General features: G+C 51.1%; 13 protein-coding genes across 13 annotated transcripts; 6 read left to right on the forward strand and 7 right to left on the reverse strand.

Moving 5' to 3' along the window:
* Positions 1-286: 286 nt before the first annotated feature.
* Positions 287-808, forward strand: JN550_012029 (uncharacterized protein; the record flags this gene model as incomplete). Its single annotated transcript, XM_049310460.1, has 2 exons — positions 287-448; positions 506-808. 2 exons carry the CDS (start codon positions 287-289, stop codon positions 806-808), a joined length of 465 nt encoding a protein of 154 aa, XP_049165988.1.
* Positions 809-2,038: 1,230 nt separating this feature from the next.
* Positions 2,039-3,149, reverse strand: JN550_012030 (uncharacterized protein; the record flags this gene model as incomplete). Its single annotated transcript, XM_049310461.1, has 5 exons — positions 2,039-2,053; positions 2,102-2,264; positions 2,321-2,630; positions 2,690-2,797; positions 2,858-3,149. 5 exons carry the CDS (start codon positions 3,147-3,149, stop codon positions 2,039-2,041), a joined length of 888 nt encoding a protein of 295 aa, XP_049165989.1.
* Positions 3,150-3,585: 436 nt separating this feature from the next.
* On the reverse strand, positions 3,586-5,567 carry JN550_012031 (uncharacterized protein; the record flags this gene model as incomplete). Its single annotated transcript, XM_049310462.1, has 4 exons — positions 3,586-3,781; positions 3,852-4,952; positions 5,167-5,318; positions 5,370-5,567. 4 exons carry the CDS (start codon positions 5,565-5,567, stop codon positions 3,586-3,588), a joined length of 1,647 nt encoding a protein of 548 aa, XP_049165990.1.
* A 989-nt stretch (positions 5,568-6,556) lies between these two features.
* On the reverse strand, positions 6,557-8,632 carry JN550_012032 (uncharacterized protein; the record flags this gene model as incomplete). The annotated part of the gene is made up of 1 exon (XM_049310463.1): positions 6,557-8,632. The coding sequence occupies one exon, from the start codon at positions 8,630-8,632 to the stop codon at positions 6,557-6,559; it is 2,076 nt and encodes a 691-aa protein (XP_049165991.1).
* Positions 8,633-10,146: 1,514 nt separating this feature from the next.
* JN550_012033 (uncharacterized protein) lies at positions 10,147-11,244 on the forward strand (the record flags this gene model as incomplete). Its single annotated transcript, XM_049310464.1, has 1 exon — positions 10,147-11,244. One exon carries the CDS (start codon positions 10,147-10,149, stop codon positions 11,242-11,244), a length of 1,098 nt encoding a protein of 365 aa, XP_049165992.1.
* A 915-nt stretch (positions 11,245-12,159) lies between these two features.
* On the forward strand, positions 12,160-12,468 carry JN550_012034 (uncharacterized protein; the record flags this gene model as incomplete). Its single annotated transcript, XM_049310465.1, has 1 exon — positions 12,160-12,468. One exon carries the CDS (start codon positions 12,160-12,162, stop codon positions 12,466-12,468), a length of 309 nt encoding a protein of 102 aa, XP_049165993.1.
* Positions 12,469-12,837: 369 nt separating this feature from the next.
* JN550_012035 (uncharacterized protein) lies at positions 12,838-13,993 on the forward strand (the record flags this gene model as incomplete). Its single annotated transcript, XM_049310466.1, has 2 exons — positions 12,838-12,880; positions 12,939-13,993. The coding sequence occupies 2 exons, from the start codon at positions 12,838-12,840 to the stop codon at positions 13,991-13,993; spliced, it is 1,098 nt and encodes a 365-aa protein (XP_049165994.1).
* A 182-nt stretch (positions 13,994-14,175) lies between these two features.
* JN550_012036 (uncharacterized protein) lies at positions 14,176-15,841 on the reverse strand (the record flags this gene model as incomplete). The annotated part of the gene is made up of 3 exons (XM_049310467.1): positions 14,176-14,574; positions 14,638-14,847; positions 14,906-15,841. The coding sequence occupies 3 exons, from the start codon at positions 15,839-15,841 to the stop codon at positions 14,176-14,178; spliced, it is 1,545 nt and encodes a 514-aa protein (XP_049165995.1).
* A 1,702-nt stretch (positions 15,842-17,543) lies between these two features.
* JN550_012037 (uncharacterized protein) lies at positions 17,544-18,661 on the forward strand (the record flags this gene model as incomplete). Its single annotated transcript, XM_049310470.1, has 3 exons — positions 17,544-17,712; positions 17,789-18,257; positions 18,331-18,661. 3 exons carry the CDS (start codon positions 17,544-17,546, stop codon positions 18,659-18,661), a joined length of 969 nt encoding a protein of 322 aa, XP_049165996.1.
* Positions 18,662-19,222: 561 nt separating this feature from the next.
* JN550_012038 (uncharacterized protein) lies at positions 19,223-20,345 on the reverse strand (the record flags this gene model as incomplete). The annotated part of the gene is made up of 2 exons (XM_049310471.1): positions 19,223-19,709; positions 19,762-20,345. 2 exons carry the CDS (start codon positions 20,343-20,345, stop codon positions 19,223-19,225), a joined length of 1,071 nt encoding a protein of 356 aa, XP_049165997.1.
* A 1,688-nt stretch (positions 20,346-22,033) lies between these two features.
* On the forward strand, positions 22,034-22,670 carry JN550_012039 (uncharacterized protein; the record flags this gene model as incomplete). The annotated part of the gene is made up of 2 exons (XM_049310472.1): positions 22,034-22,349; positions 22,402-22,670. 2 exons carry the CDS (start codon positions 22,034-22,036, stop codon positions 22,668-22,670), a joined length of 585 nt encoding a protein of 194 aa, XP_049165998.1.
* A 267-nt stretch (positions 22,671-22,937) lies between these two features.
* On the reverse strand, positions 22,938-25,259 carry JN550_012040 (uncharacterized protein; the record flags this gene model as incomplete). Its single annotated transcript, XM_049310473.1, has 1 exon — positions 22,938-25,259. One exon carries the CDS (start codon positions 25,257-25,259, stop codon positions 22,938-22,940), a length of 2,322 nt encoding a protein of 773 aa, XP_049165999.1.
* Positions 25,260-26,159: 900 nt separating this feature from the next.
* Positions 26,160-27,808, reverse strand: JN550_012041 (uncharacterized protein; the record flags this gene model as incomplete). Its single annotated transcript, XM_049310474.1, has 3 exons — positions 26,160-27,250; positions 27,358-27,662; positions 27,768-27,808. The coding sequence occupies 3 exons, from the start codon at positions 27,806-27,808 to the stop codon at positions 26,160-26,162; spliced, it is 1,437 nt and encodes a 478-aa protein (XP_049166000.1).
* Positions 27,809-27,827: the final 19 nt, after the last annotated feature.

Genomic DNA, 27,827 nt, shown 5'->3' on the forward strand with positions numbered 1-27,827 from the left:
ATCGGGACGTTGCTTTTGATTGGTCGGACGCCCATCCGAACAGCATGAGGTTGGTGATGTCTTCCTGTAGCCACTGTCGATGATGCGATAGCCACCAACTTCCAACTTAAGTGACCACCGAATATTCGAAAGAGCCCGGTTGGCTAAGAGTCCATGAATATGACAAGTCTATAAAGGCTGCCGGTCTGCCTTCGGGATGGCGATCATGGAGCGTTCCACAAGAACCATTATTTTCAAGCAATAAACCAGTGCAGTTGATTGAAGGAGCAATCCCACTTCAGCCACTATGGCTATGCCCTTCTCACAATTCTTCAGAGAGCAGTGGCAGGAGCTCCCGATAATTCCACCCAAAGAAACCTGTTCAGGTGCTACGCACATCATCACGGGCGCCAACACGAGGTTGGGCCTGGAGGCGGCCCGGCAACTGACTGCTATCGGCGCTTCAAGAGTCATTCTAGCCGCAAGGAACCCTGAACCGTGAAATAACGCAAAAGCGGACATAGAGGTTTCCACGGGCATTCATGGCGTCGTTGAGGTACGGCCACCGGACCTCAACATACACGACTCCGTAAAGGCCTCTGCCAAACAGGCGACTGACCGGTTAGATCGCATTGATGCGCTGATCGAGAATGCCGGTGCTGCGTACGACCGATACACTCTAGCTGAAGACCACGAAGCGAGTGCCACCATTAATGTCTTGAGCACATTTCTCTTGGCGGTACTTCTCCTTCCCAAGCTCAAAGAGAGTGCAAAGCGCTTTCTATCCTACCACATCTTGTCATCGTCGCCAGCAGGGCCGGCCGGCTAGACGGGGTGAAGAAGGATCTAGAGAAGGTGAAGGATGAGCCGCTAAGACAATTGGATGACAAGGCAAACGTGGGCGTGTCAGCAAGATATGGCTGCAACTTTCGTCGTGGCGGTTTTCCATAGCCAACCACTGTAACGGATAACCTCTCACAAAGCTGCTACAGATTCTTATAGCTCACCATTTAGCCAGTATGATGCCGGTTGAACGGACTGGGGTGGTGTTGAATCCTGTGAGCCCAGGCCTCTACAAGACAAGTCTAACTCGAAACGCTAGCTTCGTCCCAAGAATGGCAATAGGCCTCACCAAGACTCTACTGGGACAAACCGCAGAGAATGGAAGCCGCACATTACTTCATGGGCCAGTAGCGGGGACAAAAAACGCATGGGTGCTTCCTCAATGCCTGTGAAATTCAAGAGGGAGTTCCGACCTCCTGTCATTATTGGTCTTAACGCTAACACTAGCTCAAGGGAGCTTGTTCCGATTTAGGTCGCGGATAAGGATGGGGACCTGATTAAGAAACGCCTTTGGGATGACATCGCCACCGAACTCGAGAATGTTGTGCCTGGGTGTGTACAGAAGCTTCGTTAGATTGTGCCCTTTCAGATACCAAGTAGAGGTGGTAATTGAAGCCGATCCGATATCAAAGACCAAAGCACTGTGGCTGGTTTGTTGTGAAGAACATTGATCCAAGGAAATAGTGACATTGCACGAAGGAAATCTTCAAGATTGCTCAAACCAAGAGCCTGCACGATTTGAGTTATCTTGGGTAACACCCACATGTCATCGCGTTCCCTCAAGGTCGTGGTACGCCCGATGAATAGAGCCCAGAGAAGGATGTAGTGCCCATCTTCGCCGTCCTGCTGAGGCCATCCAAGTGCAGCGTTCTCCAGGAGTTTTGACAGCAGTGGTATGGAGGGAACTTTTCGATTCAGCCCAGCCAGAAAAGTCAGAAGGAAAGATACAAGTCCGAGGTGGACTAAGTTCCCCAAAGAACTTTTAGGCTGCTGCCCACCGAGAGGGCTAGAATTGATCAGGCGATACCCTAACAAAAGTATGGTATCATGCAAGATGTAGCCGTCCAGCTTGACAATACTATCCGTAGCGTTGTTCACTATGTCGCTCAGATGTATCATGTCAATCATGATAGCCGGAAGAGCATACACAAGTTAGTCTTATACACAGAATCCTAGGAGATTCTTCACAGTAGTGATGTCTCAAGCTTCACTTCATTCACTGCGATACACGCTGGATAATTGTGAAGTGATGGCCAGAGTAGCTATATCAAAAACTTACAAGTACATCTGTATCCAGCTGCGCGAAGAGTGGGTGCGTAGACGCAACCTGGGTCATGTCTGCAAGGGGGCTACCCATCAGTTCGATGGCATCGTAGCTTGGCAGGTCTGTATGGCTGAACATCGTCGGTGTGCCAAGATTAAGAGCGAATTCGAGGTCGGCCCTGGAGAGGGTCAGTATAATTGCGCCTAAGGTTCCCCCGAGGCGGAGACACTTTACCTAAATATCTTCTGGGAAATTCCTGGGCTCTCTTGGATCAATTTGCCAATGCCTCCTCGCATCTCCACGATTCGTCGCAGGCCATGGAGGTGAATGAGGCCTTGGCGGTGCTGAGAACGGAGGCGCTCATATTGCGTCAGCGCGATCACCGCCGCGAGGGTAGTGTTGCTTGTTGCTTGCGGTCCAGATAATTTGTTGTTGACGAGGCGGAATGTACGAGCAAGGTGATTTGCAGTCTCTGCACTACCTTCACTGCCTATAATATGAGGGCCGTGGACAATTCCAAGCGTTGCAACAGTGCAGTGGAAGACTATATGTGTTAGTTGTTCGAGTCAGGTAGAGGTTCAGTGGAACAGAGGTTGACTATACAGGCCTCGTCTGTGAAAACTAAAGGAACCCAGAGTGACTTAGACTGGTCAACTGCAATAGCATCCACCAGTCCCACCGGATAAGGCTTTGCTATAATGAATGAGAAGACTGTAAATTTGAGTTAGATCAACGGTGCATGTAGGAATTGAATACTCGAGTAGAATCGACCTTTATGTAAGAGACTCCTCAATCTGGGGGTGAGCTCGTAAGGGAAAGCAACCGAGGAGAAGGTGTCGGAATACGGGCGTTCCAGTCTTGCGACTTGATCCACGGCATGGGGTTGAGGCCGCTCCTTCTCCCTGGTCGGTATCTGATACCCAGCTGTGGCCGCAGTCTCCGATCTCCGTGGTGTCTTTCTCGGTCGCCCTTTTCCAAGATTCTTCCCTTCAGCCGCACGGCTGCGGATGAGTCTCCTGGCGCTGCGGTCAATCGCGGAGTTATCAATGAAAGTGAAGGCCATGATAGTGGCTCATCGCCCCATGAAGACTGATCGGCACATACGATAGTGCTAACAATGCCAACCGTTGCGGTGTGATGCTACCTGGTGTTTGGCAAGTTGGAGGACTGAAGCGACAATACTGGCGAAGCCGTGCGCTGAGCGCTACCGTGATGGTAGCTACTGTAGGATAACTTAGGTAGCACGGCCGGCCCCAGGATTTTAGGAGTGGCACCTGAGCCCCACCAGCCACCTGGGCAGCCATAGCTTTCCAGCTTCGGGACTTGCTCAGCGGCCATTAAGAGACCGGCTCGTCTAGTGCCAATGCAAAAGCTCTTGTTACGACCTCACAGATTCAAGCCCTCAGCCGGCATAAAATATGTCTTGATTACATTAATGATTAGATCGTGGACCCCCTAACCTATAACACGATCACAGCCTTGAGGAGATCTGTGAAAGATCATATACCGGAGTCGTCCTGCTCATCGTCGGCCTGAGCTGGCGAGTTGTAGAATGGGACCCATGCGTTGCAGGTTTTGTTCAAGCCGTCCACCTCGCCTTCCATCAGCGTGGATAGGTCGCCCGGTCTCTCAATCAGCTGCATTGCTAGCCCTTGGCTTGCATGCCATGCAATGTGACAGTGAAACAGCCACGACCTGGACATTACCGTAAGTTATTCGGTCAACCGAGGGCACAAGGGATCAAGAACTCGCGAGCGCAACTTACCCTGGATTGTCGGTCTTGAAGGCTATAACCGCATAGCCATTTCCATAAAGCGACACGGTGTCCCTCCTTGGTGGGTTGTTTCTGTTCAGTTTCACGAGCCCTGGTATGAATGGACCCTCGCCCTGTGCCAAAACATAAAAGTCGTGGCCGTGGAGGTGGAATGGATGAAAAGCGTCAACCAATGTCAAGTCCTGAACCACCCAGTACACCCACTGGTCCTCTGCATCGATCGTCACAACATTACCCTCTGTTGGATACTTGGTGACGCCATTGTAAATATCTATTACCGTGGGTTTTGCCCAGTCAACGATCAAGGTTTTGGTGCGTAGCGTCCAGTGAAATACCAGGTCCAATTGGTAGTACCAACTAAGAATGAGATAGTCCTCTATATCGCTGGCCCCGACCTGGTGCGAAACCCATGGAACGAGGTTCTCATACGGTTCATCGCCGCACGAGTTCGTAATGGTCCGGTGCGCCCTCGTTGATGGGTCGGCATTGACGTCAGTGCCTTCATACCGGACGACTCCCAAGATATTGTCTTTACTTTCGTTGTCATTATTATTGCAAGCTGTCTGGTAGATAGCTCGCAGCCAGTATGAATCGACTTTTTGGTCGGCTTCAACAATGACATCGTATCGCTGCCCGCTCGCCAGAATAATGCTATCCGTTTCATAAGGCTGGATGGGGACAAAATCGGTAGCTATGACAGTCAGTCTGTGCCCGTCAATTGTGAACTTCATATATCCATCCACTTGCACACCAACGACGCGCAGGAGGTACTTCTTCCCCTTCTCAAAGGCAACCTCAAATCGATCAGTCGTGCCTATGCAAGCCGGATCTCTCGATCTAGTACAGTCGTACGGATTGAGGCCGTTGATGAGGCCATTCTCTGCAACAGGCTGCTTCAATGCCAGAACGCGTTGGGTCTCTTCCCAAATCTGGAATGCACTGACGTGTGACCAGTCTCCAATGAGCACCGGGCCGAGGTCAACGTCATAGTTTGCTGTAGTCGGTCCGTGTATCACGATCGGTCCAAAAAGACCTTCTGCGAGCTGTAGACTGAAATGGGAATGATACCAAGAGGTACCATACTGCGTCGCTCTGAATCGATACGTCATGGTCTGCCCAGGTGCGATTGGGCACTGCGTCACCCCTGGGACCCCTAATATGTGTCAATAGCTTGTGTTTAAATATCGATGGGTATGCATGCCGTCATGAATATTGGTATTTAGTTGCCGGATTCCATGCCAGTGGATTGCAGTCCTGTGCAAAAATGAGCTTGAGTGCCATCCGATAACAATGGAGACATAATTACCCGTTGTTGGGAATGTTATTCGTCACATGAATAATGAGCTCGTCGCCCCAGTCCGCTTCGATAGTAGGGCCCGGGAGCGTTCCATTAAAGACCATCACTTCTCTTTCATAGCCATCGGGTGCAAGGGCACGCATCTCAGTACTCAGCCAGTACTGTTTCGAGGTTTAGTGCGCGTGATATTCCGCCCGGAAAGGTTTACGGACTTCTCTTATTTGGCCAGTCTTTGGTGTATTATCATAATAATCAGTGTCGATGCTGAAGTCACCCCAGCAAGCTCGAGATGTCGCCGTATTTTCGCATGCTGGGTTTTGCCGCTCAGAAATTTGAGGTGCCATGAGGGCACCAGCAACTGGACTGCCGACGACTACGGCAAGAGCAGTGAGGACCATAAGCTTCAGCATCTTGGCAGATTTGCAAAGATTACCTGAGCCAGACCTCAGCAGGGTTGTTCTTCCAAGACCAAAAAAAAAAAAAAAAAAAAAAAAAAAAAAAAAAAAAAAAAACAATCGCACGACTGTGCTCAATATATACTATGCATGCCTTCCTTCATCACATGCGTTAGGGATACTACGCATCGGCAGTCAAATGTGTAGCATGCCTCATGCAAAGGTTATTCGGGGTAAGCCATTGATACTACATAGCGCATAAGCCATCGAACCACGATAATCTCCGCTGGTGCAATATTTACCGGGTTCAGATCCTGGAAAATGCGGCCAAGGCCGATTCGTACGAGATGCTCCCGGCCGAGGCCTGCATTTTCAAGTATCCCCCTGCGAAAATGTGGGGGAATGCGACGCCATCAATCCGAGGTATCTTGCCACAGCTTCAACTTGACCGATATGTTCGCTCGGGCTGTTTGAACACACAGAGATACTCGATTAAATTTGGAGTTGCAATACGAGTCTCAAAATAGCGATGCTTTCCGCCCCCTTTATTTCTCTCATCTCCGAGCTACGCTCTAGATATGCCTTGAGTTACTGATTCTAGAGTCGGGCGTAGGCCGACAGCTTGTATTGCCTTTTTTGTCAACTATGGGATTCTGCCGTCTTAAACCAAGGAGCGAGGGAGGGAGTGAGCTCGTCAGCCAACGCTCAAGATCAAAGGAACATTTTGCAAAGGAATGTCATGTTCGAGGAACCCAATGGCCTGACGTGGTCTGTTCAAGTGGCATTACTGTCAGTCTCCCAGGGGACAGACTACCTATAGCCTCTACTTCACTCATACGCCCCGAATTAATAGTAAGAGGCAAGACACACATGCAGCTAGACTGTACTTTCCAAAACCAGCGATACATCATACTGCAATAGCTAGGTATAAATAATACGCGACGTCACCTGTGCCAGCAGTCGTAAGCAGGAAATCCTGCTCTTCGTGTTTTCGCCTTCTTGCTCTAGAGGAACTCAAAATTTTGCTGATGATCTTGTCTCCAGTCTTCGCCAAGCATGATGCCGTCGACATAACAAGGCCCGATGAACTCCCATCTACCATTTTTGGCCCTTGCAATAAAAGGAGTCTTGCCACCGCTGAGCAAGATGACCTTGTCATCGTGTTGTGTTCGCACCGATACCAATGCCAGCCTCCCCTTCGCAGTCCGGGCAACTTTGAAGCCTCTCAAAACTCGATCAACAAACAAGACTAGGTGCGTCTTCGACTCTGAGCGTGTTGTTGAGAAATACGATATCAACCCAGCAACCAGGTGGTAGGGATTCAGTCCACGACCAGCTCCGAATAGTTTCAATGGACGAAGGATGCGCAGCCAACTAATCAAAGATCCCCACGCCTCCTCATACAAACCAACCTGAATTGTCAGGTCTGCTGAGGGGTGAGCCATTTGGAGAAGACGGCAGAATGCTTCCGTGTTCTGTTGTCTAGACATCATTGGATCCTTCATCGCAATATCCTCCCATTGCATGAGAACGTCGACCCAGCAACTGGTGCGCAGACATTGCTGAATGAAGAGGCGACAGCGATTATATAATGAATGCGCCCGGTTTTCTTCAGAAAAAAACCGCCATGATTCCTCATTATCGCCATCAAGCCGTCCATCCAGCTGGGAACCAAGAACAGCTATATGATCGTTCGTGTGGCCCTCCAGAACCAGGATGGAATCTTCGATGACCTTGGGCAAGACGGTAGTAGAGGACCCAGATGCATTGAACTCGGGCTCTCTTTCCGTCACCTTCATTTTATCTAAAATAATTGAGGCCAACGACGCCAACGCCAAATGATACTTGAATGGGCTGGCCGGGCCCCACGAATGGTGTTCCCAACTGCTGAGATCGAGGTTGAGATCAACAACCCAGGAGGGGAGTTCGGCTGTAGTTCGTAGGTTATAGTGCGCATCAAACCTGGTAAATACATCGAGATTTTCCATATTTGTAATCAAGCTCGTTGTGATGTTTTGGTAACAGGTTGCCAAAGGCAGGTTGTAGTCCGGTATGATGGATGGGGCAGTTGCCAATCCGAGTAGTCCATATACCTTGTCGTGAGGATCGGTGCAGCTGAAACTGGAGCCAATGTCCAAGATACGTTGAAGGCTAGCATCACTGTTGGCTGCATGGTCGTTCCCAATTTCGGCTATCGATTCTGTGCTTGGAGCCTGAGTAGAGTTCGCGGCAGATGCTTCATCTCGAAAGAGGCCTCGTAGTTTTGCCAGGCCAACTACACAAGAAAGCCAAAGAGGGGCACCAAGCTCCTGCAATAGGCCACCAGGTCCTAGGGCAACTTTGCAAGCGTTGGTGAACTCATCGCCTATCATGGTCAGGTGACCACAGACGACGACAATTTGGGAGGCGACACACACTTCTTGGACGACCCAGAGCCTCGTCCAGTATTCCCGTTCCAGCAGCCCACGTATAGCAGCCAGCTCTGGTTGGTGGAGTTGGTAGCACGAGGCATACTGCTTCTTGACATCCGGTTGCAAAACTGGCGACACACCCAAGCGCCGCAAAAATCTTTCTAGAAGTCCAAATCTTATGGTGCCCAACGCGTCCGATGAAAAACTTCTTTCTAGCTCAGGATACCAAGCGAGGCACCTTTTCAGGGCCTCAAATCCCAGGCTGCTATCCGTAGCGGTGGGACCGAGCCATACGATAACCTGGCTCGCGCTCTTGAAGATATCTCGCATCAGCAGAACCTGTCTGGACTTTTCGACATCATCATCTTGGTTGATGCATATAGCGTCGACCCACAATATCCTGGACGAGTCTGAGGTTCGCAGATGCTGCAAAGCACAGAGAAGATTCTGCGTCACATCAACAGGTTGTCCATTGATCTCAATGTCGCATTTCGATGAAGTATCGCCCCAGCAGTAGGACAGGGCTTCGTAGGCTGAGCAACCACTCCGATCTGTGACGGTCAAATGACAACGAACAGGGTCAGTGATGTCCTCTGCCGGTAGTACCGTGAGAAGGCGTATCTCTGTAAAGTTTGAGGAACTTGAGAGAGGTCGGTACAGCATCGGCATGGATGGCTGGCGTGCAAGTTCATAGACAGGTACTGTGTAGGTGCAGTTGGGAGACCGAATGCCAGTGGATCCCACACCGCATATCTATTTTTGGTGCATGGTGCAGGAGCCAACGATGATTCATCCGGCCAGGTTGGGCGACCGGCATTCGATGGCAAGGCGGATTCCGGGTGAGCAAAGGATTACATTGCCAGGCAGGCGTGCATTATCCCAACAAATAGCCTCTAAGTCCCATTGAAATATCTACACAATTCAAGAATTAAATTCATCGCAATCCATTTTCTCTGGTTGTCTCAACGCTGGCACTGGAGGTTGTCCCACAGTGTACCTACATGAACGTGCGGATTGTGATAGCTAACTACGTGCAGTCTTAGTCAGTGTGCGAGGCAACTTGGCATAAACAAAACAAACAGAACAAAATATATCCTGAAGATACGTGTCGACGTCCGTTCAATAGTCTGAGCCTAAGGTCTATCTCAAGTTTCAAATCTAACAACATTGCTGAACCATTACCTCAACATCGCATGAGTATTCCAACAGAGAACCTAATTTAGCGGGTATGTTCGCTTCAATGGTACGGAAGCTTCGCGATATCGACGCATTTGAGGTGTGAGGTGTTCATACAGTCGCTAATGCTGAGGTGCAATTCAACGCTCGTCCAACTTGGTTGCAATTCGCAATGATCCACTTAGGAGAGGGTGACATGAAAGGAATCGCTCACAATGGTTCTGGGAATCATTTCACTGCTCCCGGACGAAACTCTTGTCTGTTCTAAGGGCATTTGCATACTCATGTTACGAGAATGTGCGTGTCGTCCCCCGAGTGTGGTCTTTCAGCAACGACTCGCGAACGGGCTGGGCATAACTCTGAAAGAAACCTGACTGCACATAGTACAGCAATGTATCCATATCAGACCGGCTCGGAATAGATAGCGTGAGCGGGGTACTTGAAGATAACTGGCTTGGCGAAACTGACTCTCCAAAGATTAGCAGCCTATCTAGCCTGGACCAGTGTCGGAACGAAGCCGATGATGTGGGCGCCTGATCCGAAGTCCGAAATTCGCAAGCGCAAGGTGAGTTTCAAGAGGACTATATTGCCAGATAAGACGACTCGTATAGGACCAAGAGTTGTTTTTAGAGTTCTTCTAGCACGCTTCCTAACATGCGCCATTGCCTTTTGGTCAAGGAATATCTCCGGGGATTTTGGAGCAGCGGCACACTAAACCCCAACGCTGGACGTCATAGTCCCAACGGCCGATAACGTCGGATGCGGCGCTGGTGATCCCTGTTCACTTCACGCCTAGTGTCTATTTCGTTTAGTCTTATCCGATTCACTTGTCACACTAACCACTTTTCAATGGCCTCACATAATTGCCGTTTGTAAGCTTGATATTTGCGTTTGGCAAGAGTTGATATAAAAGTTTTCGGTGCCACGATTAAGAGAAATGCTAAGCGAGTAGCCATCCTCCCGTGGCAGAATCACTAATACAAGTGCTTGTTCATCTAAGCGGCATCATGGTAGCCCTTAATATCCTAACCTTGCTTGCCTTGCCGGCTACCCTCGCCTCAGCATCACCCGTAATTCGTCCTGCTACAAGTCTTCTGGTCAGAGACCCTACCTCCTACAATGCCAGTTTACCCAACGTTACTATCTTTGCGACCGGGGGGACTATTGCAGGAAGTGCCAGTAGCAAGGACCAAACGACCGGCTACCAAGCAGGTGCCCTGGGAGTCCAAGTCCTGATTGACGCTGTGCCCGAGATCCTAAATGTCTCCAACGTCAAGGGAGTGCAGATTGCCAATGTGGATTCCGGCAACATCACGCCTGCCATTCTGCTGAATCTGACACATCAGATCCAGGAAGAGCTAGCCAGCCCCTATTGCCAAGGCGTTGTCGTTACCCACGGAACAGATACGCTTGAGGAGTCCGCTTTCTTCCTTGATTTGACAACCCGATCTGAGAAACCGGTGGTGGTTGTCGGAGCGATGCGGCCCGCTACAGCTATCAGCGCCGATGGGCCCATCAATCTTCTTGAAGCTGTGACTCTGGCAGCGAGCCCAGGGGCTCGTGGCCGTGGAACCATGGTCGTGTTGAACGACAGGATAGCGAGTGCTTACTTCACCACCAAGACGAATGCAAACTCTCTAGACACCTTCAAGGCTTACGAGCAAGGATTCCTGGGCTTCTTTATTAATATTGAGCCCATCTTCTATTCAACCCCCAGCACGCCGCTAGGAAAACCTTACTTTGATGTCGCCAATACAACTGTGCTGCCTCAAGTGGATGTCCTATACGGCTATCAGGGGTTGAACCCAGCTCTTGCTACAGCCGCCGTCGCAAGTGGAGCTAAGGGTTTGGTGCTTGCGGGCATGGGTGCCGGTGGCTGGACCGACCCAGGCAGGGATGTGATCCAGCAGCTTGTTGAGCAAAACGAGACTGCCGTCGTTTTTTCTCGACGCACAATGGATGGCTATGTGGAGCCCAACGATTCAGTCGGCTACGGCGGTGGCTTTCTGAGCCCCCAGAAAGCGCGCATCACTCTGCAGCTCTCTTTAAATGCAGGGTACGGCCCAGCTCAGATGAAGACAGTCTTTGAGTCTTCTTCAAAGTAGAACTAGTCCTGGGTAGTTGCAATATTCCGATTAACCTTAGGAGAGCCATGGCTGATAATAATACTATTCATGATCAAACCCAGTGTTTCGACTACTCAAGCTTATTGATACGTTAGAAAGCAGGGGTAGTGCGTGGAATAGACCACCTATTACAATGTTTCGTGGGCTTGATTGAATAAATAGAGGAGGTGAAGCTAGCAGGCTTATCTGGCCACCTGGATGAGTGTAAACAGACATTGTGTACGAATACGTACGTAGTTCCGGCTTCTTATGAAATGTACACTTCCTTCGGAGAAGAAACGTGAATGTTGAATAGTGATGGAAGTTTAAATATGAATGGGAAGGTGCTAATCTGTCATTCCATCACTACAGCTGTTTTTTACCAGTAGCAAGGCTCCGCGTTTCAATCTTTGATCTACAGGACTTAAACTTACGTATTGAACATAACCGCACAAGCGCAATCTCTTCAGCTAACAATTAACGCAGTTCTCTCACTCAGATCCAGGGAGTCGGTACAGGTTGAGCCAGGTTCGCTATTGATCGTTTACTGTGTCAAACAGTTTCACTCTTCTATACGAGTCACTATGTTCGTGTTTAGATGTTAGAGGGATTGTGAGGTCACGTATAATCAGAAGTCCAATATATGGTTCAATTCATAAAAGACTGAATATTGTCCCCTCTCAAGGAAGAAGGACAAGATGGGGAGTATATAGCGGACACTGTTCGGTGTCTCACCAGACCTTCTGTAAACCTTATGCACTGCCATGACATTAGAGATTTAACCAATCTTCTCGTCTGGGTCAAAGAAGGCGAAGGATTGTGACCATTCCACCGCAAAATAATTCAGTTCGCTGTGTTTGTTCCAGTAATACCAAGCTTCTACGGCACGTTGGGCGATGAAAGAGGGGGAATGTAATGGGACTCGATCAGCACCTGAGAGGACGCAACGTCATCTCCATGCTCCTTTCCATCAACATCAGTGAAGAGGAGATTCGGGACTTTGGTTTCGAGGTGGCTCGAGAGTACCTGAATGAGGTCGACGAGTACGCCAAATCGGTGGATGGACGCATCGACTGGACGTATATCAACTATGCCGACCGAGCGCAAAACCCACTTGGCTCCCTACTGGATCCCGCGGCCAGCAAGCAAGCCGCAGTGCAACACGATCCGGAGGGCATCTTTCAGAGGAAAAGCCATGGCGGATCCAAGATCTTGAATTGCTAAATGCACTTACTATTCTGTGGAAGACTTTGCATCGGGTGCGACGGCCTACCTAGGTTGCCCAGGTACCTAGGTAATTGTTCACCCACGGGGGTCAACAGTAGCTCGACGTCGGCATGGAAACATATAGGTAGTCAAGCAGCGGATGGCCAGCTCAATATAGCCGTCAAGAGGGGACTGGGGCTTGGTGCATTTGCGGCCAGGGCTAACAATTGTGGTTTGACGTCAGTGTCCCAAAAATTGTCACTTCTTCCCCTCCCCCGCTCCCTACCCCACGGGAGTCTGCCCCCCCCCATCATCGAGTGCAGGCCTGGTAAGTTAGGTCAATAGATACTCCAATCCCCGTGCTACATAATTGTGTAACCTGATAGAATGGCCGAGGTTCCTATTCCAACCTGCCGCTGGGGCATTATCAGTGAGTCCCAGCCTCTGTCGTCTGTCGAACCTGCGTACTCACACGACCCCTCCCGCAGCCACGGGCCTCATCTCCTCATGGTTCGTGGCCGACCTGGTAGCCCCGCGGTCTGACGCAAAGGCAAGGCATGTCATCCAGGCCATTGGGTCTTCATCGCTGGACAAGAGCAAAGGCTTTGCCGCCAAGTACCTCAAGGACGCCGCCTCAGCGCATGACCCGGCCCTCTACGGCAGCTACGCTGAGGTTTACAGCGACCCAAATGTGGACTGTGTCTACATCGGCAGCCCCCATGGCTTCCACAAGCGAGATTGCCTTGCTGCCATTGCGGCTGGCAAGAACATCCTCTGCGAGAAAGCCTTCACGATCAACGCCCGGGAGGCGCGAGAGGTCTTCGATGCTGCTAAGCAGAAGGGTGTCTATATCGCCGAGGCCATGTGGCTCCGGCATCGGCCCATGGTGACCGAGTTGAGAAGGCTGCTGTATGAGGACAATGTCATCGGCGAGGTATTCAGGACGGCGTCGGACTTCCAGATGTACCTTGACATGGCAGGTCTGCCCTCGACGTCTCGGTACAAGGACATCGACCTTGGGGCGGGCTCGCTGCTAGATATTGGAATCTACGCCTTGACGTGGGCCATCTTGACGCTGGAGCCTAAAGCACCAGCTCAGAGAGAAATGCCCAAGATCATGGCTGCTCAATCATTTGTCGATGGCATCGAAGTCACGACCAGTGTCGTTTTGCACTATCCCAGCAGTGGGCGTCAAGGTATTGTCTCGTCGACCACCGAGCGCAAGAACGGCGCATCTCAGATCGTTGCCACCATCGATGGCACCAATGGCTTCGTGGAGGTCGAAGGAAGTGCCCCTTCTCATCCACGTTCATTTACAGTGTACCCGAAGTGGACCGGCGATGAAAAACCACAGGGCAAGAAGTATGACTTTGACCGACCGCAGCAGGGCTTCATCTATGAGGCTGATAACACGGCATTGGATCTTGCAGCTGGAAGGGAGGAGAGCCCAGTTATGCCCTGGTCTGAGACTATTCGAGTCATGGAGATTATGGACGAGATCAGACGCCAGGGTGGCACAAAGTACTCTGTAGATGCAGCTTAAGTTGGAGTTTTGTATTCAGAGCAGCAGACTGCGTAACCAAGTCCAACAGGCCTAGCTTCGCCTCCCTAACGTGCAGTTCCTCTTGCTCTCAAGATGCCAAGAAGACGTTGTTGTTGAAGTGTTTACATGTTCGTTGTACATAGGGTGCAGTGGGGGTTAATGCATGTGAAAGATGCCGCCCACTACAAGCTGGTGATGGCCTCACTCTTCTCCTCCATACCTTCTCTGAGAATCTGGACCTGCTTCTTGATCTCCACCCAAAGCGGCAATCTGCTAAGATCTTGATCGCCGCCACCCACGCCAACCCAATCGTCTCCTAAATCCTCCATGAAGCCTACGATGCTAGATCCGCGGGTGTCTGACCTGCGCGCAATGGCCAACAACGCAGCCACGAATGCCTCTTGCATATAGGCGAAACTGAAATCATCTGTAATTCCTGCAATCGCCTTGCACAACTTGTTTGGGAATTCGATTTCCTCGTTGCCGGCCAGTTTCTTCTGCCAGAACTGGCAGTACGCAACGCGTTCTTCGAGGGTGGGGTCCGGGAAGTAATACTTCCTATCAAAACGAGAGGGGCGTTTCTGTGCGTCATTTAGATTCAGAAACTTTTAGTGGCCATCAAACTGGGTCTAGGAATGTCTTACCGAGATACCTGGGTCCAAACGGTCGAGATGATTGGTGCTGCCGACCATGAAGATGCCATCATTGTTCTTGAGACCGTCGACCTCGTTTAGGAAGTAACTGCGCACGTTGTCGCTGACAATGGTATCAAGGTCCTCAAACACCAGATAGCAAGGAGCAAACTCGCGCGCCTTGCCGAATACTTGCTTGATCGAAGCCTCAGGTCCTCCGTACTAACCACCGCATCAGCGAAACAAAGCTTCATAAACTTTCCACAACACGGGCACTCACAGAGAACAGACTTCGTACATATAACGTGGGAATTGGAACCGGCGACTGGGCGTACAGAGTATGCATCATCGCCTTGATACTGATAGTCTTCCCGTTACCTGGCGGGCCGTAGTAGATAATGCCCCGTTTCCATGGGACTTGGAGGTTCTTGTAGGTTTCACGACCTTTGAAGAAGCTCAGGTGATCGTCGATAATACTTCTCTTCATTTCCGGATTGAGGATAACGGACTCCCAACTTGCGTTCCTGATCGAGTCGTACAGCTCCCGGGATTTCTGCCAGTAGCCCCCATCGAACACCCAGATCTCCTCGTGCAGATCTGCGCTCCAGCGTCCAGCTTCGAGGATCAGCTGCTGGGCCTTCGCCTTGGCCGTGGTCATGATGTAATAGTTGTCGACGGCGGGATAACTCATTTCACCATCACGGCCCTCAATGTAATAGACGATGAAGTCGGACCCCTTCCACTTGTAGATATACTTTCCGAACAATGTTCTCTCACCCAGGCCACCAAGTGCGCCGTCAAGACGCCTGGTCGGTGGAATGTACAGGTCCCATTGCAGCGAGCCCGGCAGGCTGCCAGATCCGTCCTCCACAGCATCGTAGCTAGCATAACCCGCCCTCGCGTACGCGATGAGGTTGCAGTTTTGGGCGGGCGCAACGACCAGTTCCAGGGACGGGTACTGCGCTGTGAGAGCAGCCGATACCACGGCATCCGTGTTGACGCGGATCCCACGTGAGTGGTCAAAGAATGCCTTGGTAGTGGCGTCCCCTCGGGACAGCTCCGTGTCTAACGATGCATGCTGCTTCGCTGGCAGCTCGGGGGACATCAGGCTTGCCAGGCCTGCTGGAAACTTAGGGGCAGGGCTTCGTACGGTCTGGGCCATGTAACCCTGCCCTCTCGGCCGCGCAGCTTCCGCGACTGCAATGTGGTCTCCCATCGTATCCTGTCTGTGTATATATGCAGCGCTGGGACGTGATCACAGACAGTACTATAGCAGAACACGAGCGGTCAAGCCCGAGTGGAAAGGATGAAATGAAATTGTGTAGCAATATGTATGGCTCAATTTTGGTTGCCTAATACTCTTGGAGGCCCGAATTGCGGGGAAGGCTTGCTGCGCCACTGATCCTGAGAGCGATCTTTGTGTCAGTCTTCTACTATGTCAATAGCAAGTTGAGGTTGACACGCGATAGGTTATGGAATCGGTGATCAATATCAGGTTACAGTACTCTATTGAGCTGGAACAGGACTCTACAGGCTGCGACTCTCAATTGGCGGGTTGCTGGAACCTCTCTGGCGGATCGAATGCCGCCAGTGGTGCCAAGTTAACTCCGAATAGCCAGCAGGCAGGGAATGACCCGAACGCAAGAAAGCCCTAGCACCAATTCAACGTTGAGAGCAGGCCATTGGCAAGCGTAGCATTGGGTTCTCACACCATAATTAGTTGCATCATTGCAACCTGCATGGTCACCTAGGGAGAGGATTACAGCATCATCGTACAGCGGCACGCTATACGGGAGTTAGCCGTGCAGCCACAGTGATAAGGGAACACCTATGGAATTCTAGTGTATCTCCAGGGAGTGGAGCTCACTGAAGCAACCGTCCCCACCATCCAATCTTAGCTAGCTCGTCACTTGCTCCAATTCCGTACTGCACGCGGCACACAGACTCAGTAGAAGTTCTTTCCAGAACTGACCTGACAAGCCGAGCATTCGTATGTAGAGGGTTCACCACATAATGGTCTAGGGTAACCTTACGACCAGCCAGGAACCGGAAAGGCAGTTTACAGAGGATCAGGCTTCAAGAGGAGCGGAATGGAACTCCCCGACTATGAGCGGTGCTGGTGGCTAAGACTATTCATAGTTCACTAAGACATTAGTACGCAGCAGAAACCATCTATCCAAAGCCGGCACATGCTGCTCGCATGTAAGCTGAAACCTCTGGCTATGAAAAGATAATAAAATGTGACTTATACCCCAGGGCATGTACATCCCAGATGCCTTGTCTCCATCTGGCTGGCCGAGTCGCGTCTGATATGCCGCGGGCTGTATAAGTTAGATAGCCATGTGGGTGGTCTGAAGATTCATCGACGCCAGATTGCTTAGGTGGTGTGGATCGGTCCGCATGTCCGATGGTCCTTTCCGCGCGGCACAGCAAAAACACAAGTCCTTCGCAGGCGCTTATTTTAATCGAAAAGATCTCTATATGCAAGTAAGCCATGTGGGTGCGGGGAATATATTACAATGCCGTGAGGGCTGCTAATAATACATTAGCGGTAAGCCAATCATCTTGGTTCCCAGTCTCACAATCGATTACGCCAAGGAAACGTGTGCTACCGTGCCACTGGTATGGTACTGTATTGCGTGGCATCGAGCACGCACTATGATACGTAAGGCTGACCGCACCTTTCGGCCCACTCTAGGCTTTAAATAGGACAAAACTTTCGATATACTGTTTCCAGGCGTCCGAATTACGAGGATGGATGTATATCATCTTTGCCTCCCCCCAAAGGCATTTTCTCTCTGCGGAGACCTCATTCTACGCAAGTGAATTTGGTGAGTTGGCGCCGCTCCGCACCATCTCATTGGAAGTCAGTCTCCATTCCATGAATATCGCAGAATTGTTGTTGTCAGCACCACGGGATGGACCCCTCAATCATAGTTGGAGTTCTGATAGCGGCGCTCGCCATAATCTCCGTCGCGCTACGATTCTGGTCTCGCCGTTATACCAAGACTGGTCTCAGCTGGGATGACGGCCTGATCCTGCTGGCGCTTTTGGCAACCCTACTGACAGACGCTTTGATCATATGGGGTTCGTATGACGTTCCAACAGCATCTCAAGAAACGCTTCAGAGCAATCGGATTAGCTTGTGCTGACAGAGATCCAGCAACCAGCAGCGCCCCGGGCGCGGACGACACGCAGGATGACCCTGCTGCGGACGAGAACTACACACCCAGTGACGTTCTATACAACAAAGCCATCTATGCTGCGACTGTCCTATACTTTACGATTACTTCCTCGACGAAATTGTCGATAGTCCTCATGTACCATCGCCTATTCTCGGTGGACCCCTCCTTCCGAAGTCAGATTATCGCCGCAGGCGTGCTAGTCAGTGTCTACTGGCTAGGGCTCACTCTGGCGGCCATTCTACAATGCGTCCCCGTCGAATACAATTGGATCCCATACTGGCATCCAGAGTATTGCTTTAACTTCAACGTATTCTGGTTCGTGACTGGCATACTTGAGGCTGCCATCGACATCTACATCATAGCAATGCCAATAAGAATGGTATTACGACTTCAATTGAGTACTAGTAGGAAAATTGCCACGACAGCTGTTTTCTTACTGGGTGTATTGTAAGCCACTACTGCTTTATTGACATCACACGCCGTCAACATTGAGATAAACTAACATCTGATGGCGACGTAGTGTTATCGCTTCCGGCCTCGTCAAAGCCATAGTTGGCTATTCCCCGGGAAGCCACGCCGTTGCCTTCGACAAGGCCGAGATCTGGACCGAAGTTCATTGTTGCACAGGGATTGTCTGTGCTTGTCTACCGGTTTGCTGGCAGCTATTCATCCGCCTGAAACATATAACACCATCTTGGGCATCAATACCATCGATTTGGTCACAGCTTACGTCGGTCCACAAGAGCGGCTCGTCCAGAGTTACACATAGTAGCAGCGAGAGACAACTGGCTCGTGTATCGGATGAGGATGTCCTCCCCATGTATAACATAACTGCGACTAAGCCCGCTTGAGGCGAAACCGGACAAAACTATCTCTGCAAGCCACGGCAAGCGATTCTGAGAATTCGCTCGCCATCTCTCCACTTAGGATAGATTGGTACCGTCATCAGCGGATTAGCTGACTTAGTCAGTCGGCTAGGCTCTGGCGGTACCCAAAAGGATACATCTCCGCAGTTGCCAAGGACTGTCCCGCAAGCGAGATGCATAGGTCTTCAGACATGTATTGAACGACAACATTCTTGCAGGAGCAAGTGGACCCAGGAGAGCCCACGCGTCTCAACGAGTCTTGAAACCTAGTAGATCTTTACTCCAGGCAAGATCGTGTACGACAACCCGCTCTTCGTAAACCTAGCCTTAAACCAGCGTAGGAATGTAGCTCACAGACTTCATTTCACATTGGTACCTTTGAAATAAATCCTAGATGGCTTATGACGCTTACTGGAGTCTTCTAACTAGCATGGACCAGGGAAAAGATTGGACTAGTCCGGAACTCACAGCAGAAGGGAATATGCAGATATGGGGCAATATGTATCTGATACACGAGATCTAGAAATAATACAACTCGAGAGCAATTTAGAGGTTGTCAATCAGAGGGCTGAGTCCCTGTGCTGACCCTATCTTGCTCTCGAAGAAGAATCTGAGTCTCTCAACCCGCTCTCGGTTGCCCATGAAACGCGAGAACTCGACGGGGTTGGTTGACTGAACATCCATAATTGCATCATAGCCTGCAGGAGCAGGCATATCCTTGCGAACACTCCAGGAGCCTGGTGCGCCTTGGAACTCGTCACTCAGCATGAAGTTATGCAGAAGTTTTGCGCCTTCAGGATGGGGGGCGTCTCGGAAGATTCCTGCCGTCTGTGGCCAAGACACAAAGTTTCCTTCGCTCGGGATGCTAACATTGAGTGGCGATGACGGGGCTAGGCCGACAGATGTCGTGAACGACGCGACGAAGGACGTGTTCTCTTGAAGGAGCAGAGTCACAGGCGTGGCTGTGCCACGAACCCAGTGTGGGTTTTGCGCCAACAAAGCTTCGAACCACTCGTATCCGTATTGTTGCATTCTTTACGCCCATCAGCCGAGGTGTGTCTGTACATGTAGCATAAGAGACTTACATCAGATCGAATGCAAAGAGAACCGCATCATCATCGTTGGGGTATGTGAGAACCAGCTTGTCCTTGAACTCAGGCTTTAGATAGTCGGTGAATTCCTTCGGACCATCGGCAAGGCGGTCTGAGTTCCACACGTTCGACCATCCGAAAAGGCGCACGCCGTACCATGAGGCGTGGATGTGACGAAAGGCAGGGTGGATCTTGTAGAAGTCGAGCGGTTGATAACCCAGAAGCGCTCCTTCCAAGTCCCACCTGGTAAAGTCATGCAGCGTTTGCAGTATGGCGCTATCGATGTACAGGCTGTCCGTGGCAAGTTGACGATCAATGTTTCCGTCGTGGTACTTTGAGAGATCCACAGTGACATTTAGTGTCATGTTCGGGAACCTTGCTTCGAACGCCTGCTTCAGCTCAGCTTGTTGGCCGGGCTCATCGCCACCATGCCAGACGTTCACGACGCCACCTTCGGCCAAAGCAGCCTTGTAGATGTCATCTATCGTCCTGTTCTCCACCACCAAGGCTCTGTTGAATCCGAGCGTGGGATCGTAGGCGAGAACAGCCGTAAAAAGAGTTGCGAGTAACAAGCGCATGATGAGGCAGTGGAGGATTTACGGCTATGACACAAGGTGGGATGCTCATTTGACTGGGCGTCTCAGACACATGAGGCCTTTCTGCCAACTACTTATATACATCAATTGTAATACAGCATTAGAAAGAGTACCGCCCAGATTTGTAAGCTTCAATGCGCATCGTGTTGTTGAACCCGCGGCGGTGGAACGGTGAATATTTAGAGTTTAATGAGCGCTCTCTATATCAGACGCATCTGGGTTGTGTGCCGGCGTCTCTTTGAGCATCCCTGCTGAAAATCCCTCCCAGGTTGAAATTGATATCCGAATACAAGCTTTGCATGAATGCCATGGCGGCGGCGACAGGGGGTGATTCTGGGCGCTCTTCGGTCCCAGGCGGCCAGACTCGCATCCAAGCATTGTTAATCGCCCCACCCCCTAGAGCTTAAATACTCTAACTTAGGTAACGAGCTGAGCCTGCCATTCCCGATCTCGTGAAGCCGAACATAGCATACCCACAAATGTTGCGATCCCATACCTGGCGGGATATTCCTTTCGGTGGGACGGTAATGTCCGTCGGTGTTGGCGACCTTCTGATTTGGAAGATAGGGCTGTCTCACTAAGTTTGGAGCTTGTGAAGAGCCCCGTGGGTTTTATGGGCTACCAACGGCATCTGCAACCCGACTTTGTTTTCTCCCAGCCTGGAGCAATGGCAGCTTGCGATAACCGGTTAGCAGCTTAGTAAGGTTGCAATCGTCAGTTGGAAGTCCTGGCGTATGTTTAATCATTTACTCTGCCGCAGCCAAGCATGTGAATTTGAGTCCTGGCCGCTACCACGGGTCCTGTGCTGTCAGGGTCTAGTAGACTCAGTTGACAGGAGTCTACTGTAGGTATGTCGCGACATATACTTACTAACTACACTGGACGAATCCTCTCTTTTCGTTTTTTCCTATTCCCTAGGCTTATCCGAAACCTTTAGGCTCTGGGTACACCAGATTCTACTAGATCCACATCACCTACTGGTAGGGGACTGCTCGCCTCCTGTTAGTAGACAGGCACGGCAGCGACTGATACACGTCGATTATTGTATCGCGATGACCGTCGAAAGCCACATGCAACACATTCTCTTGACCGTGGCTCGTTGTCGGTTTTCTCCAGTCACGTGAGGCATCGGCCGATCTCGGAAGAGGATTTCGTAGTGCATATTTCTGAGTTAGTGCGCTCGGGGGGGTTAAACGCGACCTAGTTTTTGGGCTGATGCTAACTACATAGGTACGTTTAGGCAATGAATGACCGAAGCTGACAGCTCGGCTTGGGAGAACCAACCAAATGGAGGCCAGTCACGACGCTCATGGCGCCTACGGCTAGTTGGCGACCCAGTGCCAGTCGTCCACTCGCCAAGTCAGTCAAGGCTGCGCTTTAATACATACGCCACAATCCTGCCTATGAACTTTGGGCTGAGACTGGCTAAGCACTGACGGCGTGCTGCACTGCCCACAGCAGCTGAGATTGCCCCCAGTACACTGCCACTTCCTTCAGATGACATCATGGCGCTATGGAGAACGAGTTGGCATTTTGTTGCAATTGATAAATTTTTGGCATCCAAGCGGTTTTCAAGTCATCCTACTGCTTTTGAATTAAAAGTCCATTTATACATTTTATATCAAGCCGGCTTGTGATAGCAGCCCCACAGCACTTAGAAAGATCTCGACATGGTTGAACTCGCGCCTTACCCCACGCCCTTAGGCATCTTCGCACCTTTCTTTGCTCGCAAATCTGAAACCCTGGTCATCAAGGAGAAGGTTCTCTCCTTATCGGGTGACAGCTTCGACATCAAAACGGTCGATGGCCGGCCCATCTTCCAAGTGAAAGGTTCGGCGTGGTCGTTGTCAGGCCGCAAGATGGTATGTGACATGGGAGGAAACCATCTATTCACTATCCGCAAGAAGCACCTTGCTATCCACTCGACTTACTATGCCGAGGATCCCAACGGGAACCAGTTCTTTGACGTCACCTCCAAGTTCAGCAGTAAGTTGAATCCTTGGTACGGTGCTTTGCATCCCACCTAACCTTGATATAGTTGGCTCCTCAAAAGCTTATGGCAACTTCGTGTCCGCCACCGGGAAACAAGAGAGACTTTTTATGAAGGGAGACTTCTTCGACAGGTCCGCGGACATCACCGATGCTGCAACGAAGCAACCTGTCGCGACCATCAGGCGCCAGTTCCTCAATGCGCGTGAGCTCATCGCTGGTCAACAAACATACGAGGTCACGATTGCACCCAATGTTGACATGGCTGTCATTGTAGCGATGTGTATCTGTTTGGATGAGAAACGCAACGAGAAATAATGATCGGTGTCGTGCTTGGTTTACTTATCAGGGGGTTGAGAATGATACCACGGGATGCTACTTTTTATAGGCGTTTGCGAGCATCTACTCAGAATGAATTGCTCAACTAGCCTATGCTAGCTACATTCATACCTGAATCTATTACCATTACTGAATCTATTACCATTACTCCTTTGACAGTCTTAGCAGACTTTGTAGACTTCAGAACGTGATCCCTGTTCCTCAGCCAATCTTACAAACAGCCAGTCTTGTTGATTTATGGCCACTTTAACCTCGCGGAATAATATCAAGTTCTAATTCCGAGTTGCTTGTTTCGTCCAAGCTGTAGGTACTCTTGGAACTAACGGTAGTAGCATCCCTCCAGCCCCTCCAGCCCTTCCGAATACCACTTAGGAGTGCTTCCAAGTTCGGCGATGTGAAAAGGGGCTTGGCAATCCGAGCGGACTGCGACACGGCCTCTCTGACTCTGCCGATGTGCAGCTCGGGCTGGTCGTAGCGATAGGTATCACTGCAGATATTCCAGTCGTTGACATTCTCTGCAACCTTGGCTATGTCGAAACTCTCATTCTCCTTAACGAAAGACCAGAAGTCATTCTCTTCAACTTCGAATTCGGTGTTGCGGATATTGCCATTTGCATCCTTGCACTCGTATCCGAACACTAACCACAGCGACTTGGCAGGTCTGGCAATGTCCATAACCAGGTGGTAATCAGTGCGCCAGTTCAGCTGGCCGGTTCGCTCCCCTTCGGTTGCGCAGTAGACTTCTCCGAGGTAGACCACATACTTTGGGAGGGACCGGACATCATCAACAGGCAGATCCGACGAGTACATAATCTCCATAGCCGTGTCCTTGTATGCTCGCTTGTGATAGGGCTGGTGTATGTATGCGTAGAAGTCCTCGTCCTGGCAGCCTCGGCGATCCCGTGCCATGACCAAAGGCGTAAAGGAGAAGATGCTGTTCCGCTTGAGGTAGTACCTATCAGGACCGTCTGAGAAGATGAGGTGCTCATCCACACGAACATCAACGTCCTTGAACTTTGTCATGCCCATTGCCGGACGGAAGTCGAGCTTTTGGAGCCATTCGACGTATTTGTCGGTGTAGACAGAGACCGACTTGTCAGGAGTTTGAGCAGAACAGCTCGTGCCGTCATCTGAAGGCTGAGGACTTGAAGGTAGCGTTGGGGCAGTGAGTGGTAGCCCAATGCGCCGAGCTGTCGACTGATCCTTGATATTCTTGAGCGCCGGAATTTCTAGATCACCAATGCGCAATTTTTGCATTTCAATGAAATTGCGGATTGCGTCAATGATGCATTCAGTGGCGTGGTTACTATGAGCGCTCAAGTTCGCCGCAGCGCTTGGTCCATCTCTGTTTTCTGCACTCGTCTCCTTGTGGAAATCGTCCAGACGCGCAATCTCCTGGGTCGTGAACCTCATATTGTCCTCTAGCGTTTGCTTGACACTTGTGATTGTCTCGGTGTGTTGCGAGCACATGTCTTCGAGATTCTTGGTTCCTTGATCCGCCAGCTTCTCTAGGCGGGCTATGTCCTGCTTCATGTCACAGATCATGTCCTTGAGTCTCAACTCTGTCTTAGAGATCATTTTTGTGAGCCTTTTCTTCGTATATAGCTTCATGTCTATGATGAGACCGGCTTCATCGGGAATACTTTGAACCTCGGGCGGTACAGTTCCAAACCGAATCTCGAGTTCGTTGGTGACTCTTCTCGCCTCCGTCATGGCTCGCTCGGCTCGGTCGTAAGCCTCACTCAACTCATCCTGCAAACGGTAATGCTGTGACTGCACCATGTCGATTTCTCTCCTAAACTCCTTGACCAGCTCTGCTTTCATCTCCGCTTTCAGCTCTGTCTTGACTTCGTTCTTGACATTGTCCTTGAAAGCGCCTTTGAAATTCTCAATGATCTCCTTCTTCAGTTCTTTGGTGTCCTTCAGCTGGGCTTTGAGTTTGTCATGCGACACTTTCTCCGAGAGCTGGAACTGCTTGAATTTCTTGAATTGCTTCTGGATGTCCAAGATATTGGAGTTCACCTCACTCTGTTGTTGGGTGGTATTATCCATAATGCGGCGGACCTCTCTGAGTTGACCGTCTGTCTTCTTAGCCCCCACGCGGCTCTGTTCGACTCCGGCCTCGAGGCTGGTGGTTTTCTTCTTGTTCTCATGCCCATAGTTGATAAGGTTATTGACTAGACGGCCTAGTACCTCATTCTTGGTCTCTGTCGAAGCGAGACGATCCATCAGTTTGTCCACGGTAGATTTGAGATCTGTCGTATTCTTCTTCAAAGCCTCAAATTCGGTAGGATGAGTACTGCTTTCCAAGTTACTGAGACGGTCCGCGAGACGACTGTCGCATGCTTGGATATTGTCCAGGGTTCGTTTATGTCGAACTAGATGCTCTCGTGTTGAAGCGGGGTCTTGGCCGTTGGTAGTTGAAATCGAGAATTGGGGTGCGTTCCCACTCTCTAATGCTCTCAGACGGGACACGATCCCCTGCTCTAAGGATGCGCTGTCGTGTTGACCGAATCCGCTTGCGGATCGTCGGAAACCAGGTATCGGTGACATTGGTGAGGAGCACATGCTGGAGCGCACAAAATGATTAGTACAGTCCATATTTGAAGCCGCAGCAAACAAACGCGTAGGGGATCTTATATTAAGTATCCGCTGAGAATGCGGTAAGACCGGCAGATGAGTATGAATCAGTGATTATCACCATCAACAGGGCAGGCGTCTGCCTCTATTCTGTGCCGAGGAGAATGTCGACAGATCGGTCAATGTCGAGAAGTTGCCGTGGATTTGATAGCTCAGTAGGTGGGTTGGAAACGATTGATAGTGATGACCCGACATGCTACGCAGGTGTGATCGTAAATCGTCAGCGTGAGAACTGGTTCCAGGTCGAAGAGTAAGCTCCGACTACGACCTCGAGGAACGACGAGAAAAATATGGAATTATCCCTCTCCGACGGGTTGACGCGCTCATTCGTGAACGAGAGGCGAAAACGTCGTAACTCTGTTGAAGCTTGTGGCAGACGGGTCGTACTTGATGCCAGGATTGGGTTGATCGCGTTGGTGCTGTATGCTAGATGAAACTTGTACATTTAACGGCCACGCCAAAAGAAACCCCCTCCCAGGAAACCGGAGCTTCCACGCTAAGACTTCTGACATTAAGAGCAATCAGCGCACATCAGGCAGACCTCATAATGCTCGAGATGTCACTGGCCCGCCTGCGCCTACCAATGATCAAGCACGATCTACGTGAGACCGGTGTTGTTCAATATGTATGTATTTTGGATGCCTACACCCAACGGCAGATTGCCTTCCCTATCTGCGTGATTATTATTGCTCAAGAGTCTAAATTGATTGTACTTTTTTCCAAGCTGCGCCATTCCGGCAGTGGATAACGGATATTTACACGAAATACCTCCTCATTACATAGTAGCCGGTTTGCCCACGCTCGTCCTTAATCAGCACTCAAGCACGCCTAGTACACACCGGGAAGGATCTTCCAGCGGACAGTCCTCTTGTACTTCTCCCAGTCCTGGCCGTACTTCCTGCTGCACTTCTCGTCGTCTCGGCCATCACGGTGGATCAACAAGACAGCAAAGTAGAGAATGTAGAAGTAGGTGAACAGCATGCCCCAGCCCCTGGCAGCACCCTGGACGACCTCCCGGCCATCAAGCATCTTGTAGGCGCCAGCGATGCCGGTGCCGGCAGACAGGATGACGTAGCCGGAAATTCCCGTTGGGAGGGAATATGGTAGGCCCTGAATCCAGTCGCCCAAGTAGTTGATGTGTCTCGCAACACCCCACCAGCCCGAGATGAGAAGGCGCGAGCCGGTCTTGGTCTCGATGTATTTGAGGTGGGCGACGCTGGGGTCATTGGGGTTGGTCCGGAACGTGTTCTTCTCCTTGTTGCTCAGGCGAAAGATGGTGAAACCAGTCAACAGCACGGCCACGACGCCGGCAGTGCCAAGCCAGCCCATGGAAAATGGGTAGACAGACAGATAGCGGGTCTGCTGGGAGTACAAGAATGGCAGCCAGCCGAGGTCACCGAAGCAAAGCATGAAGCCGAAGCCGTCCCTGGTGATGTCCATCATGGTGAGGATGCTGGACTCCATGACGAAGCTGTCCATGACGTAGAGACCCTGGACGGCGGTGATGAAGACGATGCTGTCGGTCACGTATCCGTAGTTGCGGTACTGCTTGGCCATCCAAGCGCAGTTGATGATGATCCAGCCCAGCAGGCCGGGGCGGACCTCGGCAAAGGTCTTGATGTCGATCTCGCCGAAGAAGGGCAGGGTGACGCGGGGGTTCAGCTCGCGGCCGATGTAGAAGTCGTAGATCAGGTTGCCGGTGTGTCCTCCGGCGGCCAGCTCGCGCTTTTCGGGATTGCCGGGCTTGGCGGAGAAGCTGGCGACGTAGACGTAGACAGCCAGGGCGAAGGAGATGATGATGTTGGCGGTAAGGAGTTGGAGGTAGTTGTCGGTGATGTAGGTCCAGACGGGGAACTCGGCGCCCTGGGCAACGGTACCGGCAGCAAGGGCGACGAGGATAAAGGTACTCGAGGCGAGGCCTGTGGTCGTATTAGTACGCGCGCAAAACGCTCTCGTCTGTGTATGTCTGTCTGTTGTCTGTCTGCAATGTACTGCACTACACCGTACTGGTGTGGCCGGGACTTACCGTTGAAGCGGTACTTGAGTCTACCGCCCGACGCCAGCTCGGTGCCCTCGACCTCCTGGGCGGGAAGCACGCGGTACAGGACCAGGTTGAGGAGATAGTAGGCCAGAGTCCAGCCCATTGCGCCCCAGCTGCAGAAGCCCCAGATGCCGTCGGCGGGCCATCCTGCCTCGGCCTTCAGGGTCTCGAGAGACAGGTTCTTGGGGTCGAGCAGGGACGGGATCGGGCAGCCGGCGATGTCGTTACAGCCAAGGGCATAGACGTATTGGAGGACGGGCAGACCGAGGACGATGCCAGCGGCGCCGATACTACAGGCGAGGGTCAGCCATTGCCAACCACACAGTTCTCCTAGGAATTATGGAAAGAGGGGAGGAACAACATATGCTCTCTGGCCCCATGGGGGGTAGACTTACGGGCCGCCAAACTCGTAGTCTGGTTTGGATTTTGAAGCCATTGCGCGACGTGACGTGTGA

This window comes from Neoarthrinium moseri, assembly GCF_022829205.1.
Source record: "Neoarthrinium moseri strain CBS 164.80 chromosome Unknown scaffold78_Wmoseri_CBS_16480, whole genome shotgun sequence".
Lineage (NCBI taxonomy): Eukaryota > Fungi > Ascomycota > Sordariomycetes > Amphisphaeriales > Apiosporaceae > Neoarthrinium > Neoarthrinium moseri.